Source organism: Cavenderia fasciculata (assembly GCF_000203815.1).
Source record: "Cavenderia fasciculata unplaced genomic scaffold Scf_Dfasci-G-b-205a01.r1-3, whole genome shotgun sequence".
NCBI classification, from domain to species: domain Eukaryota; phylum Evosea; class Eumycetozoa; order Acytosteliales; family Cavenderiaceae; genus Cavenderia; species Cavenderia fasciculata.
Window position 1 is genome coordinate 332,983 of NW_004457737.1, and position 16,030 is coordinate 349,012.

At 33.0% G+C, this 16,030-nt stretch overlaps 4 protein-coding genes across 4 annotated transcripts; 2 read left to right on the top strand and 2 right to left on the bottom strand.

Annotated features, from left to right (window-relative positions):
• Positions 1-246: 246 nt before the first annotated feature.
• Positions 247-4,746, top strand: DFA_02840 (uncharacterized protein; the record flags this gene model as incomplete). Its single annotated transcript, XM_004362391.1, has 6 exons — positions 247-1,987; positions 2,059-2,286; positions 2,364-2,858; positions 2,928-4,132; positions 4,465-4,541; positions 4,626-4,746. 6 exons carry the CDS (start codon positions 247-249, stop codon positions 4,744-4,746), a joined length of 3,867 nt encoding a protein of 1,288 aa, XP_004362448.1.
• A 106-nt stretch (positions 4,747-4,852) lies between these two features.
• On the bottom strand, positions 4,853-6,047 carry sigI (cystathionine-beta-synthase domain-containing protein; the record flags this gene model as incomplete). Its single annotated transcript, XM_004362392.1, has 4 exons — positions 4,853-5,173; positions 5,272-5,573; positions 5,657-5,855; positions 5,943-6,047. 4 exons carry the CDS (start codon positions 6,045-6,047, stop codon positions 4,853-4,855), a joined length of 927 nt encoding a protein of 308 aa, XP_004362449.1.
• A 1,189-nt stretch (positions 6,048-7,236) lies between these two features.
• rnpA (RNA-binding region RNP-1 domain-containing protein) lies at positions 7,237-8,932 on the top strand (the record flags this gene model as incomplete). The annotated part of the gene is made up of 3 exons (XM_004362393.1): positions 7,237-7,311; positions 7,411-8,013; positions 8,117-8,932. 3 exons carry the CDS (start codon positions 7,237-7,239, stop codon positions 8,930-8,932), a joined length of 1,494 nt encoding a protein of 497 aa, XP_004362450.1.
• Positions 8,933-8,984: 52 nt separating this feature from the next.
• Positions 8,985-15,321, bottom strand: DFA_02843 (uncharacterized protein; the record flags this gene model as incomplete). The annotated part of the gene is made up of 10 exons (XM_004362394.1): positions 8,985-10,813; positions 10,885-11,550; positions 11,622-12,034; positions 12,739-12,815; positions 12,838-13,132; positions 13,165-13,537; positions 13,604-14,116; positions 14,197-14,702; positions 14,726-14,849; positions 14,934-15,321. The coding sequence occupies 10 exons, from the start codon at positions 15,319-15,321 to the stop codon at positions 8,985-8,987; spliced, it is 5,184 nt and encodes a 1,727-aa protein (XP_004362451.1).
• Between the last annotated feature and the right edge of the window lie 709 nt (positions 15,322-16,030).

The window sequence follows — 16,030 nt, forward strand, 5'->3', positions numbered from 1 at the left end:
TCGAACATATTAGGGATTTTCCATTTTTTCATCGAATTTGACCTCGACACTACAAGGGCGAGATAGGGGCTCGCCCCACCCTCACAAAGATCACCAATAACCGTTAGTTTTTGATGGCTTTTTAACGTTGGTGCTGTTCTCAACACAGACAATAGACACTTATTTATTTTTAAACAGTTTATATCTTCATCCCATCTTTTTATTTATTCACTATTATTTATTTGTATCTATTAGTTAAAGATAGAAATGAGAATAGTAAACTATATTGTCATCTTGATGATGACATTGTTGTATTATAGTACAAGTATTCAACTATTTGTAAATGCAGTGGCTGACCCGTGTGCAGTAAAAAAAACAGTCGTATTTGAAAGCTTTATGAATAAGGGGTGTATGAATAGGCCCACAACATTAACAGCACCTGGAGCAAATTTTATAGACATTAATCTCAGTGGTTGGAACAATGAACCTGTTCAAGTTGGAAAGGCGCTTGCTCGTAACAATTTCTTGTTTTCGGTTTGGACCAATGGCACATACCGTGCATCGTGGTCGTACTATGGAACAGATGGCACTACTGTGTGTCAAGGTACCAATGACTATAGAGTCGAGGTTCAAAGATCTGTACTAAAGGTCGAGCATCCACAATGTCCATACGGAGCAACTGTCTACTCGGTCACCGAGCCAAGCTTATGGGTCTCGGTCGTAAACGCCCAAAATGTCAATGTATTGCTTCAGAACAATATGACTACTTATGCCTCCAACTTGACACTTGTCGGTGTGGACCTCGTTGACCAATGTAACTTGAACCTTGTTGCCAAGCCCAAACTCAACTCTTTGCCACAGTATGTCGTTACACCCGAGGCTGTTGGCAGTCCCGGTAAACTGCGTCTCACCAACTTGCAAGACTACCAGACCGCCAGCCTGTACGACGCCAGCAACCCATCGATCACGTTCCCCTTTGAATCGGAAACCTCGACATTTACGGGTATCAAGTTGGCTCTTATGGGTCAGGTCATTTTAGAGGTAAACTCTGCAACGTGTGGAGTGCAACGTGTTCCCATCACCATCGGATGGATTCAACCTAAAGTGTCACTTGACATTTACGCCTACTCTTGTGGTAGCGAACATGCTGTTGCCTTTCTCACCGTAGATGGTATCGAATCGCCCAAAATCATCTATCACGGCGATCTCGTCCCCGCCTCACCATTCCCAATCAATATCAATCCCACCTATGATATTTCATGGTATGATCCAGCCAGCTCTATCGGTGAAACCAACATTCCATACGAAATTCCAGTTTGGAGATACAACGTTCCATACTATACCGTCATTGAAAATCCAGCTGCAACACCAAATGCACTCACCAAGATCAAGTTCCAATACAATGGTAACTTTTCCAACCTCAGATTTGACTTTGCCGAAATAGGGTCAACTGGAATCGTATTTGAAAATGAAATCCAAACCATCACCTTACCATTTGTATCAGGTCCAGCTGATCTCATTGTTACTTCCATTTGCGAACCATTTACTATTGTCTATCCCTACACTTCAGTCACGCCATCCTATCATGTTGTATCAAAGACTTGCTTGGATCCAATGGATTTACGTATCACAAATGCACAATACTTTCAAACTATTAGTATAGAGACTGTCGATAGTGGCACTCCCTATACATTGCATTCCGTCGGTGGTGTATTCTCGAATATTCCACAATCCAGAGGTTGGATCCTGACTGCTACCTATGTCAATTCCTCTGAAACCTACAGTTATAGTACAATAGAACTCTACCCACAAATCGATATTCGTAACAACATCACTGTGGCATTAGAAAACATTACTGGACAAGACTGTGGAAATTTAGATGCTGATGCTGTTTTCACCTATGACAACAAGGTTGTTGCAACTAAAAATATAAATTTTGATTGGTCAACACAAATTTTAATTTCTCCAAATGATAATTGTTACTTCCAAGTTACTGCTCCTATTCCTCGTAAGTAAAAAAAACAATTAAATAATTAAAAATTAATATAAATATTTACGATTATTCTTTTTTTTTTATAGTACCAAAGGTAATTGCCAATATTGAAGAACCAGCAGTTTGTAAAGAATCATATGCAAAGATAACATTTAATTATACTACCTCCCCAATGCCATATGTCAGTATCAATACTACCGACGTACGTGTGGACGTATTTTATGTTCAACTTTTACCAGGAACCTATATTATTAATGCTGGTTTGAATCAAGATTGTTCAGTTCCATTAACAGTTGTCATTAAACCAACATCAAGTATGTAATCAAATATAATCAAAAATATAAATTATTAATTTCACTTTTTTTTTTTTTTTTTTTTTTCTTACTTTTAGGTTTTAGTCTTTTTGAAAAGAATGTTTTGGTTACACCACAAGATTCAAACAATTGTATTACTCCATCTGGTTCAATTAAATTGATAAATGCAACAGATACAGAACAATTTAGTAGATATGATATTATTGGGATGCCAGGTACTGACAATAATGGTGTATGGACTTTGAATAGTCGTGTCACCCCAGAAATCCTCGAGTTTGATCATTTCTACTGTGGAGCTGGTAAAATGCCAATTCAAGTCCCTACCACTCCCGATAATAATATCCAATACACCATTAAAGATGCTCACTGTTCCAGCGCACAGAGTTATCTAGGTGATGGAAAAGTAATCTTTTCAACACCCAACAACTTGTACAACTTTATCAATAATTTTGATGGATATTTCCACATTCCATCCAAAACTTGGACCGATCTTACAAATGGCACTCATACTATAGGTATTACAAAATCAAATGCTTGTGCTTGGGTTTTTAAACTAAATATTGGAAATAATGGTAAAAAATTAATTAATAATTAAATAATAATTAATATTAATAATTTTTTTTCTTTTTTTTTTAATTTAGATGAATATAAATTAGTACCAAATCCAATGAGATATGAAAAAATTTATGGATCAAGTCGATCACTTTTAAATATAACGACTCCACCACTTGGTTCAGTGTATGTTAATGATCTTAATGACCAACAATTTTTTGGTAGTAGTATGTGGCCAAGTGAACCAGCAAACATGTTTTATCTGAGGGAATGGAAGGGAAGAATCGCCCCAGGTATCAGTTACGGCCCCAATTGCAATGCATATGGTGAATTGGTGTATGACCTTACTCCACCAAATACACCAGAACCCTCGTTTACAATGTTGCCAAGTTGCAATGGAAGTTCGACAGTGGTATTGGCTGCAGGCGTTGCCAACAGTTACAATGTGTATACGCCAGGTGGATTTTTGGTGACCCCTACTACCAGTGTCCGTGACGGTGAACAACTCAACTTTTACACCAAGGGCTCTGAATATACAGGTCAATACCTCATGGGCTATGCTCCCGTTACCAACCAAGCATTCAATGTTAGAGTGGTCAATGCATCGTGTGAAGGTGCCAACGACGGTCAAATCATTGTCACAACCAACGCCACTGGATATACTTTTGCTTTACGTTCTGGTGAAGGTGATTTCATATACCCATTTGACAATGAGACTGGAACATTCTCTAACTTGCCATCATATGACTACAATGTCATCTTTATCTCGTCGTTTTGTTTGTTTGAAGAGACATTTAATGTTTATAATGCCGACGAGACCAATACCGCTCCATTAAAGGTGTTGGGTGCTGCTATATGCAACACCAAGGATTCCAAAGCCACCATCTCCTTTAGTGAAACGTATCCAGGCAACTCTATTGCCTATACACTCAACGGCGTCGTTTATAACGAGTCGTCTATTCAATTGCCAGTTGGTAGTTACTCGGGTCTATTGAATGCATCCACCGATAGCTGTCTTTCTGCCAACCAAGCATTCCAATTCCAAGTCACCAACAACCCAATCGTTGCAACACTTACTCCAGATAACTGTAGCGTCAGCGTCAGCATCACTGGTGGTAACTCCCAAACCTATACCATCTCACTCTTTGACTCTACCCAACAAATCTATGAGCGTGTCGATGGTATTTCAACATACAAATTCGATGAGGTTAGTTTAGGACAATACACAATTGTCGTAACCGATGACCAAGGTTGTCAATCCGACACCTTTAACATTCAAGTTGAAGAATGTGGTGTAATTAGTTCTTCAAACAAGATTCTCCTCTCTTCATTCACTATTATTGTACAATTTATATCTATAACTACTATTATCTCTTTGTTGTTTTAAAATAAGAACAAAAAAAAAAGTAAAACAAAAATGACAATAATAATAATGTATCTATATATATATAAATGTATCTATCTATATTCTAAACAAATAGTAAATAAAACAAATAGTAAATAAAATAAATAATAAATTAATTTGTTTCAAAACTTTCTCCTCAGAGCATGAATCATCGTTTGTTGTAGACTTTTAATTATTTTATTAATAAATATTTTATTATTAATTTTATATATATATAAAAGAGAATGAGACTATTCGCACCTTTATTCTCGGCAACTCTTTTAGGTGTAGTTAGTGGGTATTATATATTTCAACCAGGGTATGATTGATGAATGAATGAATGAGTAGACAGATAGATAAAGACAACACCCAATTCTCATTTCATATCTATCTTTTTCTATAGATTGGCTGAAATAAGTAATGAAATGAATAGAAAGAGAAGAGAAGAACTAGAATTACAGAAACAACAAGAAGAACAACAACATAATAATAATAATAATACTAATACTACGCAAAAAGAATAAATACACAAATGAATAGAAAAGGAAGAATCATATAATTCATCATAAATGGTGTATTATAATTTTGTATACAAGATCAACGAGTAGATGTGGATTAAATTTATTTGGTTTAAAGAGAAAGATATTTAAGAATATCACCTTGAGAGATACATCTCTTTGGTTTCATTTGATCATCGACAAGATAGATACGATGAACCTTTGACAATTGGAACTTGACAAGTACCTCTTCAAGTGTAGTACTGTCACGACAACAAATGACATTAAAGAATGGTGATTTGGTGTCTTTTGGTACCATGGCCATAAATGTATTGATGGGAAGGAACAATCTGCCCAATAGACTACCATCACTTCCAATCATTCTAAGATCACTAACACTAATGTTACCAACCAATATTTCATCCTTGTCAACTACAGATACTGCACTAACTCTCTATATTTAGTGGAAAAGGAAAAGGAGAAAGTTAATATAATTATATCATAAATGGTATGTATATATATATATATATATATATATTCTATTATACTTGCATTATCATAGATTAATTTAAAAGCTTCGATAGCCATTTTATCATCACCAATAGAGAGTACTGGAGATGTACCGATGAGTGGTAACTCATCTAATCTCTTGGATAGTTGATGCTCATTGTTCAATTCCATAGCATGGTTGTTGCAATATTCAATGACACGTGATTGAGTAAGGATCGAGATGAGATTACCTTCAGAGTCAATCACTGGGATTCTATGTACATTCCATTTGACCATCAATTCAATAGCTACATTTAATGGTGCTGAAGATTCAACTGGACAAAATGGATTTCTTTCAGATAAATCTAGAAATTAAGAAATTAATATATTATTTAAAAAAAAAGGTAATTATTATTATTATTATTATTTTTAATTATTAATTGCATACCACAAATATCACCAACTTTATGAGATTTAAAGATATCTTTTGTTTCAACGATAAAGTTTAGATCCATATCATTTAATTCCTTTGAAGTTAAATGTTTCATACAAAAGGTAACAATGTCAACCATATCGATAAACTTGTTAAATCTTCTATGAACCGTATCGAATATTGGTAATGATAATACCTTTTTCTCTACCATTTTCTAGAATAACAATGAATAATAGAATATTAATAATTTGTTCCAGACTTTTTAGAGTTCTAAATTCATCAATAATATTATTATATTTACTTTAAAAGCAGAGTTAACAGTATCATCAGAAGTTACACTAAATATCTCTACAGAGGTATTTGGAAAGATCTGACCTATTGGCTTTACAAATAAATAAGATGACATTTTTAAAAAAAGATATAATATTTTGTAGATATATATAATTGTGTGTGTGTGTGTGTTGTGTATAAGATTAATCTATCTAATAGCTTATTTATAACAAACTAATTGATCAGATGAGGATGAGAGAAGAGGAGGATACGATATTTAAATTTAAATAAAATTATATATTATAGAGCTGTGCAGCAATAAACACAGATAGGTACAATAGATAAGAGAGTCTGGTTGTATTTCTTCAGGAGGAGGAGGAGGAAGAGGATTGTCAAAAAATACTGTGTGTTTGTATTATAATATCTATGAGAGAGACAAACACAACAGGTGACTTCTAAAAAAGGAAGTAGATCTACTTTTTCAGAGAGACAGAGGAAGTTCAGAGAATATGAAAATGAAAATGATATTTTACTAAAGAGTAGTTTCATAGCATTATAAATCATCCCTGGGAGGAAAAGACAGAATAGACTTAGACTGTGTTTAGTCGTCACCAAACGAAATATTAATTGTGTGTGTGTTTTAAACAACAATGAACTTCGAATTTGTCCACTTGTTTGTTTATTAATCCAAATTTACCCACACTTTTCGTTGGTATCTTTGACTCCAAGAGAGGAAACAGTTTTATAACAAATCATTTGAAATTGAATGCACATAGAGAGAGAAGATGAAAAAGGAGAAGTTGAAATAGATAGAAACAGACACGAGGATATGCGCATGTGTATATCATTCATATTAAGTACTGTAGAGGTTATGTGTGAGCGTATACATGCTGACTGTGATCCCTGAAGCGTCATAGTATGAAGAAAGACGACTAGACCATCCTTCTTCACTTGGGATGTCATATCATACTATGTAGCAATCTTACCAATAACAGTTATAGTATAGTAGAAACAAAACCTCTATAGAAATATACATACATTAGGTTGTTTTCTTTAGTTTATATCTACTATCACCACCACGCAAGCAATTATTTATTTATTTATTTATTCATATATCTCTATCCTTCCTTCCTACACATAATGTAAGTTTTAAAATTAAATTAAACAACAACAAATAATTAATTATTCTAATTCTATTTATTCAAACAGTTATAATTATTTATTATTTTAGATTATTTATTATTTATTTATTTACATGTTAATTGTTGTTTCATCCACAATAATTAATTAATTTATTTATTTATTTACCATTTCGACCTTCCATAATGGATTCCTTATTACAAGATACTTCCTTGTTCATCAATGAGGAGGATAGTTTATCAAATGTACCAGATTCAGATGTAACTATTATTATTATTATTGCCAACAACAATACCATCTACCAATATTATCAATCCATTTATTAATATTTATTTATATTTCTTTCTTTTTAAAATTAGAATAATATCCGATCATCTTTGGTTTTCCAGCAACCACCAACTACCAATGATGTAGCTGCTTCCAAAAAACATTTAAAGGTTAAATTGGACCCTACTACTACTACCACCTCTACCTCTACCACTGGTAGTACCATGTCAACCGAGACACCTCAATTGACACCACAATTGACACCATTAATGTCCTCATCCTCAACCTTTTCCACAGACCCTAATAGTAATAATAGTATTTGTAACAACAACAACAATAGTTCTGCAGAAAATGAAGTATTTGTAGGAGGTATTGCAAGAAATACCACCGAAGAAGAACTACAAGACTTATTTTCAACCATTGGCAATGTAAAACAAGTTAGAATCATGAAGGATAGATCAAATGGAGAGAACAAAGGATATGGTTTTGTTTCATTTGCCAACAAGTCAAATTGTAAAGAGGCAGTCGTTCAATTCAACAACAAAGAATTTAAAGGAAAGAACCTGCGAGTCAAGTTTTCTGAAAACAAACGAAAGATATTCATTGGAAACCTTCCCAAAGAATTGAAAAAGGATCAATTACTTTTAATCTTGGCTGATCATAGTGATGGTATTACAAATGTTGACTTTTTAACTGTAAGAGAAATATCAATTAAATATTAAATCAAACCTAAATCAAAATGATGAATATTAATATTTTTTATTTTATTTTTTATTTTATTTTTTATTTATTATTTAGGATCCAGACAATTCAAGTAGAAATAGAGGATTTGCATTTATAGAATATACTGATTATTATCAAGCTGAAAAAGCAAGAAAAGAATTTAGTCAACCAAACTTTAAGATTGGAAATTGTAATGTGACGGTCAATTGGGCAGACCCTATCCAAGAACCAGATGAAACCATCATGAATCAAGTGCGAGTATTGTATATTCGTAACTTGCCAGATTCAAAGTCAGAGGAACAGGTTAGAAAGTTGTTTGAAGAATATGGTGTCATTGAAAAGGTTATCATCCCCAACAACCTTCCCGGTCAACAACGTCGTGATTTTGGGTTTGTTCATTTTGCCAACCGTGATGAAGCCGAAGCTACACTTGCTCGTCACCACGATACTCCAATCACCTATCAAGGACGTCCACTCTCACTTTCCTTTGCCAAACCAATCGACAAGAAACAACGTGCCGAATTGCGTGTGAGAAGACTCCAAAGAACCGTTTCACGTCATCATACAACTGGTCAACAAGCACATCATCTCATGTCTCTTCCACATCTTGTTCCAACTCTTCCACAAGGTATGAATATTTCCATTCCATCCAATGCATTTTCATTCCTTCAATTGCCAACCAATTCAACTTCCAACCCAAATAGCACGACCAACCCAGCATCCAACAAGTCTGCAGCTGCCTCTTATTACAGTGCTCTTGCAAACATGGGTGGATTATATATCGATCCATACACTGGTCAACCAACTCATTTGACCAATCCTCATCATCATAATCACCATGGTGGTCAATCAAGTAACTTGGGTTATCTGGCTAGATATAAACCATATTAAATAAATATAAAAATAATTATATTTATTTTTCAAAAAGATTATTTACGATTATTTATTTATTTGATTTATCAGATACCCAATCAGAAATTTTGTTTTGTACAGGATTTAAATTATTTGGGTTTGATTGTACATTGTTGTTTTGTTGTTGATTTGGTGGAATGTTTGGTCTAGGAATTACCATTTGAGTAACTCTTCTATTTAAATTTTGGAAACTTTTGTTTAATTTTGATGTGAATTTCATTTGAACTTTTTTCTTGGTTACAAATACAATGACGACTGTGATTGAGATTAAAACAAATGACGCACATACTACAATGACAATGATTTTCCATTTTTCAAAGGTAATGTCAGAGCATTGACTATCATCTCCTAAATTAATTTGATCTTTTTCACCAACAATGAGTGCACTAAATGCTGGGTCAAGTTCAACCGATCGACCAAATCTTGGTACATTGAATGCTGTCAACATATTGTATTCTTGTTTCTCGACCAAGTTTAATTGTTTTGAAAGAGGGTCATCGTCTTGAAGTATGGTTACTCTTGATGGAATGATAGTGTCATTGTCAATAATCATTCTACTTGCTATTTTACAGTTTAGAACTGATCGACCAACTTGTACTCTAGTCCATAATATTTGATCACCAAAAGATGCTTCAGTCTTTGATTGCTTTCTTCCACATTTGTCTACTTTGACTGAATCTGATTTGGACAAGAAAATAACTTGAAGTGTGTTGATTGGTGATTTCCAAGTCCAATCGGTGATTTTAATATTATATTTGATTGAATTTGGTGATAGTTGTATATCCTCTCCTGCAAATCTAGTTGTGTTTGATTCTTTGTATTGATGTACCTTGACTTGTAATTTCATTGAGCTTTCTAAAACGGTTCCAATAAATATTGATTCTCCAGTACTTGATGTAGTATTATCTTGTATCCAAGTTACATTATCCATTGATATGGTTTGAACAATTAGATTATCTTGATCAATTTCTCGAATGAATTGAATTCCAGTTGTAAAATTGACAACAATACCAGCTTTGGTTTCGTTCATTGATAAAGTTGATTTACCATCATCTTGAATTGTTGTATTAAATAATTGATCGGGTCTAACCAATACGGAGCAATCCGATGATGACTCGTAACCACTATCACATTTACAACTACCAAATATTCGATTACATATTCCATGACTGGAACAATTATTTGGACACTCCTTTACAAGAGAAACAATCTTTGATGTAACCTTTTCACCAACTCGGATAGTTATATTGAAATCTGGATTATTACTTGACACAGATTCATTTGAATCATCGAATAAACAAGTCATTTGTCTAAACCCATATCCAATAAACCGAGGTGATTTACAATGTTTTTCATTTACTGATACCAAAACATATGATTGATCTTGGCCAAAAAGATTACCATCGATTGTAACAAGTGAAGAGAGTCCAGATTGAATATTGGTTACATTTTGAATAACCGGCGATTCAACCAGAGGGAATACAATAAGAGATGCTTTAAGAGGAATGTTGGAGTCTCCATAAATCGTTCTACTATCCAACTGATAGTAGACAATATTTCCTGGAGCCATATTTCTAGACATGACTGAATAAATAGGAGATAGCGTTCCTTTGAGAGGACCATTATTCCTTGTAAAACTATTGTTACTATTGTATGAAACACCTTGCCACAAATAGTATGGTAAATATTCTTGTACATTGATTGACTGACTATAACATTGATACATTGTTTCTGTTTCAATTGCACCAATATATGGTGGATTTGAAGAAGCATACATCCCAATTTTATCATTTACATATTGCAAAGCTGTGCTAAAATTTGTACCAAGCATAATAGTTGAATAAAATCTATTGTCACAGACTATTATTTAAAAAAAAGAAAAGAAAAGATTAGTATTAAATAATTTTTAAATATTTATAATATATACATACAAATATGAGGTTTATAGGTTTGAGTATAAACATAGTCAACTGAAATTGAAATTGGAAGGAATTTGGTATCTCCAAGAGTTGATTGTAGTTGACAAATAATTTGAGTTGATGTTGCATGTAAAATATTACATTTAATATTTGATCTCGAAATATTTACAGCTACTATATTATTAGTGTTATCACCAAAGTTATCACCAATCAATGTAACCAATCCATTAGCAGTGAATGATGGATAGACAGCTTTAATAAATGGTGGATATGGTTGCCAAGCATAGTGTGTTGAGTTGACTCCACTAGCATCTTGAACAATTACATTATGGAATCCAGATAGAGGTGGAACCATACAAGTGACTGATGCTCCTAGTTTAGATGTTATTTGACATGATTTTGAGAGTTGTTTGGTTGGATTGAAAAATGTAATGTTGATTGTTTGTATGTTGAATTGTGATAGATTGTTGATTGTTATTGATCCTCCATTTGTACCAATTGATGGAATATACACTTCTTCAATAGGTTCAATTTCGCAAACTGTATTAAGGACTGGGTCGCCTACTGGATTATTATTTATTCCATTATTAAAATCCCATGAAGGTGCACCTCTTGTATAAACATATACTTCTCCTGAAGGATCTAAAGAAGGTTCACCAGATCCAAATGCACAATATCCTTAAAAAAAATAATAATTAATTTAATTAATTTTAAAAAGAAGAAGAGTTGATTCTATCGATTTAACATACCAAAACATTGACCAGTATACATATTAAATAATGGTTGATTTGTTTGTGGTCCACTTGAATAGATATAGTTGCCTGTTGAATCAAGATCAGAACCAGATGTCCAAACTCGATAGGAACTAATCCTTTTGGTAATATTGCCAATGATAAAGTCCCACTCTTGCTTTGATTCAAGTGTCATCAGGTATGATTTAAACTTGCTATTTGACATGTCTGAGCACAAGGCAGATGCATCTGTAGCTGATATAGCGCCAGTCGAAATATTCAAAAGGTAGCCGTGACCATTGCCACCTTTTGATTTGTCCCAAACAAATACATTTTTGTTGATCGATTCATAATCTTGTCCAACTATTGTATTGGCTTGTAGTATCAATATTATGATGATGTATGAGAACTTGATTGATGTTTCTAAAAAACTAAAATAAGATTTTAACATTGTTATTAATTAATTGATTGATTATATCATAATAGATAGATAGATAGATAGATAAACTGTGATACAAACTAGTATTATATCAAACTTTAATCACTTCATTTTATAACCCTACCTACGTATGTTTGTTATATATAGAGGTGTGTGGTGGGTTAAGGAAGATTAGTTTGAGTGGTCAAAGCATGGTTTTGAAAGTCTGCTGGGTTGATGTCAACATGTTAACATAACACTAATTCATCGATATGAAAGAACAACTTTTGTATTGAGAATAACGACAAGCTATAACTCACAGTTGAAACAATTAAAACAATTGTGTGAATTGTATATATATGAATCATGATCATAAAGAGGGGTTACTTGAAAATGGTCAAGGTATGGTTTTGCAAGGTGTTTATAATGTTAAAAATAGAATTAACTGAGTAAATATGTTTTTTTCATGAACATCACAAACAGATAATTAATTTATGTGTTTATCATATCTGTACCACTCTCACAAACAAACTAACTATTGATTCTTTTAAAATATCTATAAGTCTGGATGATGGTTATAATTGTAATATTATATAAATAGACATTGATTTTGTTTATTTGTTTTTTCGAGTATTTTTAAATAAAACTACAAACAAAGTTCAATCAAGTTAATTGAATGTCCTTGATTGCTCTCCGAACTGACTCTGAGCCCCTTACCGTTCTGTTGAGATTGTTACCGTGGTTCTCACGGTACCACTTCCTTGCCATTCTAATGACGGCATAGGAAACAAATCCTAAAATAATAATCGTAGTTACAACAATCATTATTATTTTCCATTTTGGGTACGGATCAGTTTCGCAATAACTGTCATCTCCGACAGTTTGATCTGCACCAAGAAGAATTCCGTTGAATGCAGGATCTAGTTCAACGGATTTGCAGAATTGTGGGATGTTAAATACTGTTAACAGGTTGTATACACGGTTGTCGATTTGTTTAAAGAGTGGATCATCATTTGGAAGAATAGTAACTCTTGATGGAATGATTGTGTCATTATCAATAATCATTCTACTTGCTATTTTACAGTTGAGAAGTGATCGACCAACTTGAACTCTAGTCCATACAATTTGATCACCTGGTGATACTTCACTTTTAACTGATTCCAAGTAACATTATCCATTGACATGGTTTGTATGATTGAATTATCTTGATCAATTTCTCTAATGAATTGAATTCCAATTGTAAAATTGACGACAGCAAGAGAACTAGTATCATTTGTTGATAGAATTGATGTTCCATTAACAACTGTGGAGTTGTAGATCTGATTTGGTGTGACCAATGATAAACAATCCAAGTATGATCCATAACCAGCATCACATTTACAGCTACCAAAGATTCGATTACATATTCCATGATTCGAGCAATTGTGGAGACATTCTTTTCCAAGAGGTCCTACTTTTGAAGTCACTTTTTCAGCAACTCTGATTGTAACATTATAAATCGAAGATGAAATACTTTCTAATAATAAACAAGTAATTCGTTTGAAACCATTTCCAATAAACGTTGGTGATTTACATTGTTTACCGTTTATCGATACCAAAACATATGATAGATCTTGACCAAAATGATTACCATTGATTGTAACAAGTGATTGAGTTTCAGGCATAATATTGGTTACACTATAAATAATTGGTGCATCACTTGTATAAAATGTAATCAATGGTGTGTAATATTGTACATTTTCAATGTTGGATGACAATGTTCTATCAAAAATATTATAAATAATATTATTTGATTGTGTCATATTTGGAGCAACAGTAGAATTATAATACAATGGAGATAGTGTTCTTTTGAATGGACCATTATTTCTTGTAAAACTACCATTGTTACTGTTGAATGATACGCCTTGCCAAAATCTAAATTTTTCAATGATATCCATTGATTTACCAAAACACTGATACATTTCTTGTGACTCAATGGCACCAATATATGGAGCATTGGGAGTTGCACCCATTGTTACATTGTCAATCATTAATTGCTTGACTCTTGAATATTCTCCACCAAATAGAATGGTTGAATGGAATCTATTGTCACAGACTATTAATGGAAAAGGAATTTACAAAAAAGATTAGCAAAGTTGGGCTATAATTCATTTTCTGTTCTCTTGAATAACATACAAATATGAGGTTTATAGGTTTGAGTATAAACAGAGTCAACTGAAATTGAAATCGGAAGGAACTTCGTATTTCCAATAAGAGTTGATTGTAATTGACAAATAATTTGAGTTGACGATACAAAAGTAATATTACATGGAATGTCAGATGTTGAGATATTTACAAATACTTGATTATTTGTATTATCACCAAAGTTATCACCAATCAATGTAATCGATCCATTAGCAGTGAATGATGGATAGACAGCTTTAATAAATGGTGGATATGGTTTCCATGCATAGTGTGTTGAGCTGACTCCACTAGCATCTTGTACAATTACATTATGGAATCCAGATAGAGGTGGAACCATACAAGTGACTGTTGTTCCTTGTTTTGATGTTATATGACATGATTTCGAGAGTTGTTTGGTTGGATTGAAAAATGTAATGTTGATAGTTGACATGTTGAATTGTGATAGATTGTTGATTGTTATTGATCCTCCATTTGTACCAATTGATGGAATATATCCTCTGAAATGAATTGGATTTCACACATTGAGTAGGTATAATCTTGTAAATTTCCTTTGGAATTTTTAAAATTCCAAGCAGGCTGTCTGGTGTTTAAATATTCCTCACCTGGAGCTAACGAGGGGTCACTTGCTTGGAATGGACAATATCCTTTAATAAAACAAATAGATTAATTAATTATAATGATTAACTTTACAATTTTAAAAAGAGTAAATATCGAACAATTTTACAAACCCCAACATTGACCAGTATACATATTAAATAGTGGTTGATTTATTTCTGGTCCACTTGAATATGAATAATTACCATTCCCTCCAAAGTCTCTACAAGATACCCATACTATTGACCAAAAACCGTTAACATAATCCCATTCTTGTTTTGAATCAAGTGTAATTAGATATGAGATAACAGTACTGCTTCCTATACTCAAATCTTCACAATCTTTCATGGTCGTTGAAATTGAAGTCCTTTCAGACATGACTGTGTATCCATGCCCGTTCCCTCCCTTTGAAGTTGGCCAAACATATGAATTTTGGATGGGATAGGATTGACAATGAATGGTACCAATATAAAACAATAAAAGTACTAAAACAGCTACTACTATTACTATTAATTGTGACATTGTTGAAAAAATATTGATGAACTATCTTTTAAACCTTTGAACCAGTGTATTATGTATCACTCTCTTGAAGTTGACTGAACCTAGAGTTTTATCACTTTGTCAAGAGTTGTCTTGTGTAATTAAAGCTTTTGAGTCATTCCCAATAATCTCGAAAAAATGCCAGTCCCAAAAAGAATATGAACAATAATTTTTCGCCTCCAATGGTTTGGCTTTCGTGATGTTGGTGAAAGTGCCGAAACCTCTTCAAATTCTAGAGGGCCGACGTTGTTCATTTGCTCTTACTTTGTGGAGCAATCATCTCCGTACATATCTCTTTCTTTATCTTGGTTGAAAGATAAGGTGATTTGATTTTGAGTTACTATTATTATTATTATTCTGAGTTTGATGGTTTGATTGTATGTTGCTTTACTTGTTGGGTTGTTTCGATATGACTTGTGTGATTCTTTGCTATGTGTTGTGTGTGTTGTGTGTGGTACAAAAGAAGATTTCTTAATGAAAGGGTTTGTGTGTGGTAGGGTTGAAAATCCTTTTCAAAAAAAAATTAAAATAAAACGAAAAAGCTTTTTTATTTTTAGTATTAATCGCATCACCTTGAATTTCAACACATAGTTCAACCATCTAAAGTTAGCTACAATCATCATTGTGCCTTTTTTTAATTTATTTGTCCGATTCCTATTCCTATATTTTGTTGTTTTAATAGCTGCTCCAT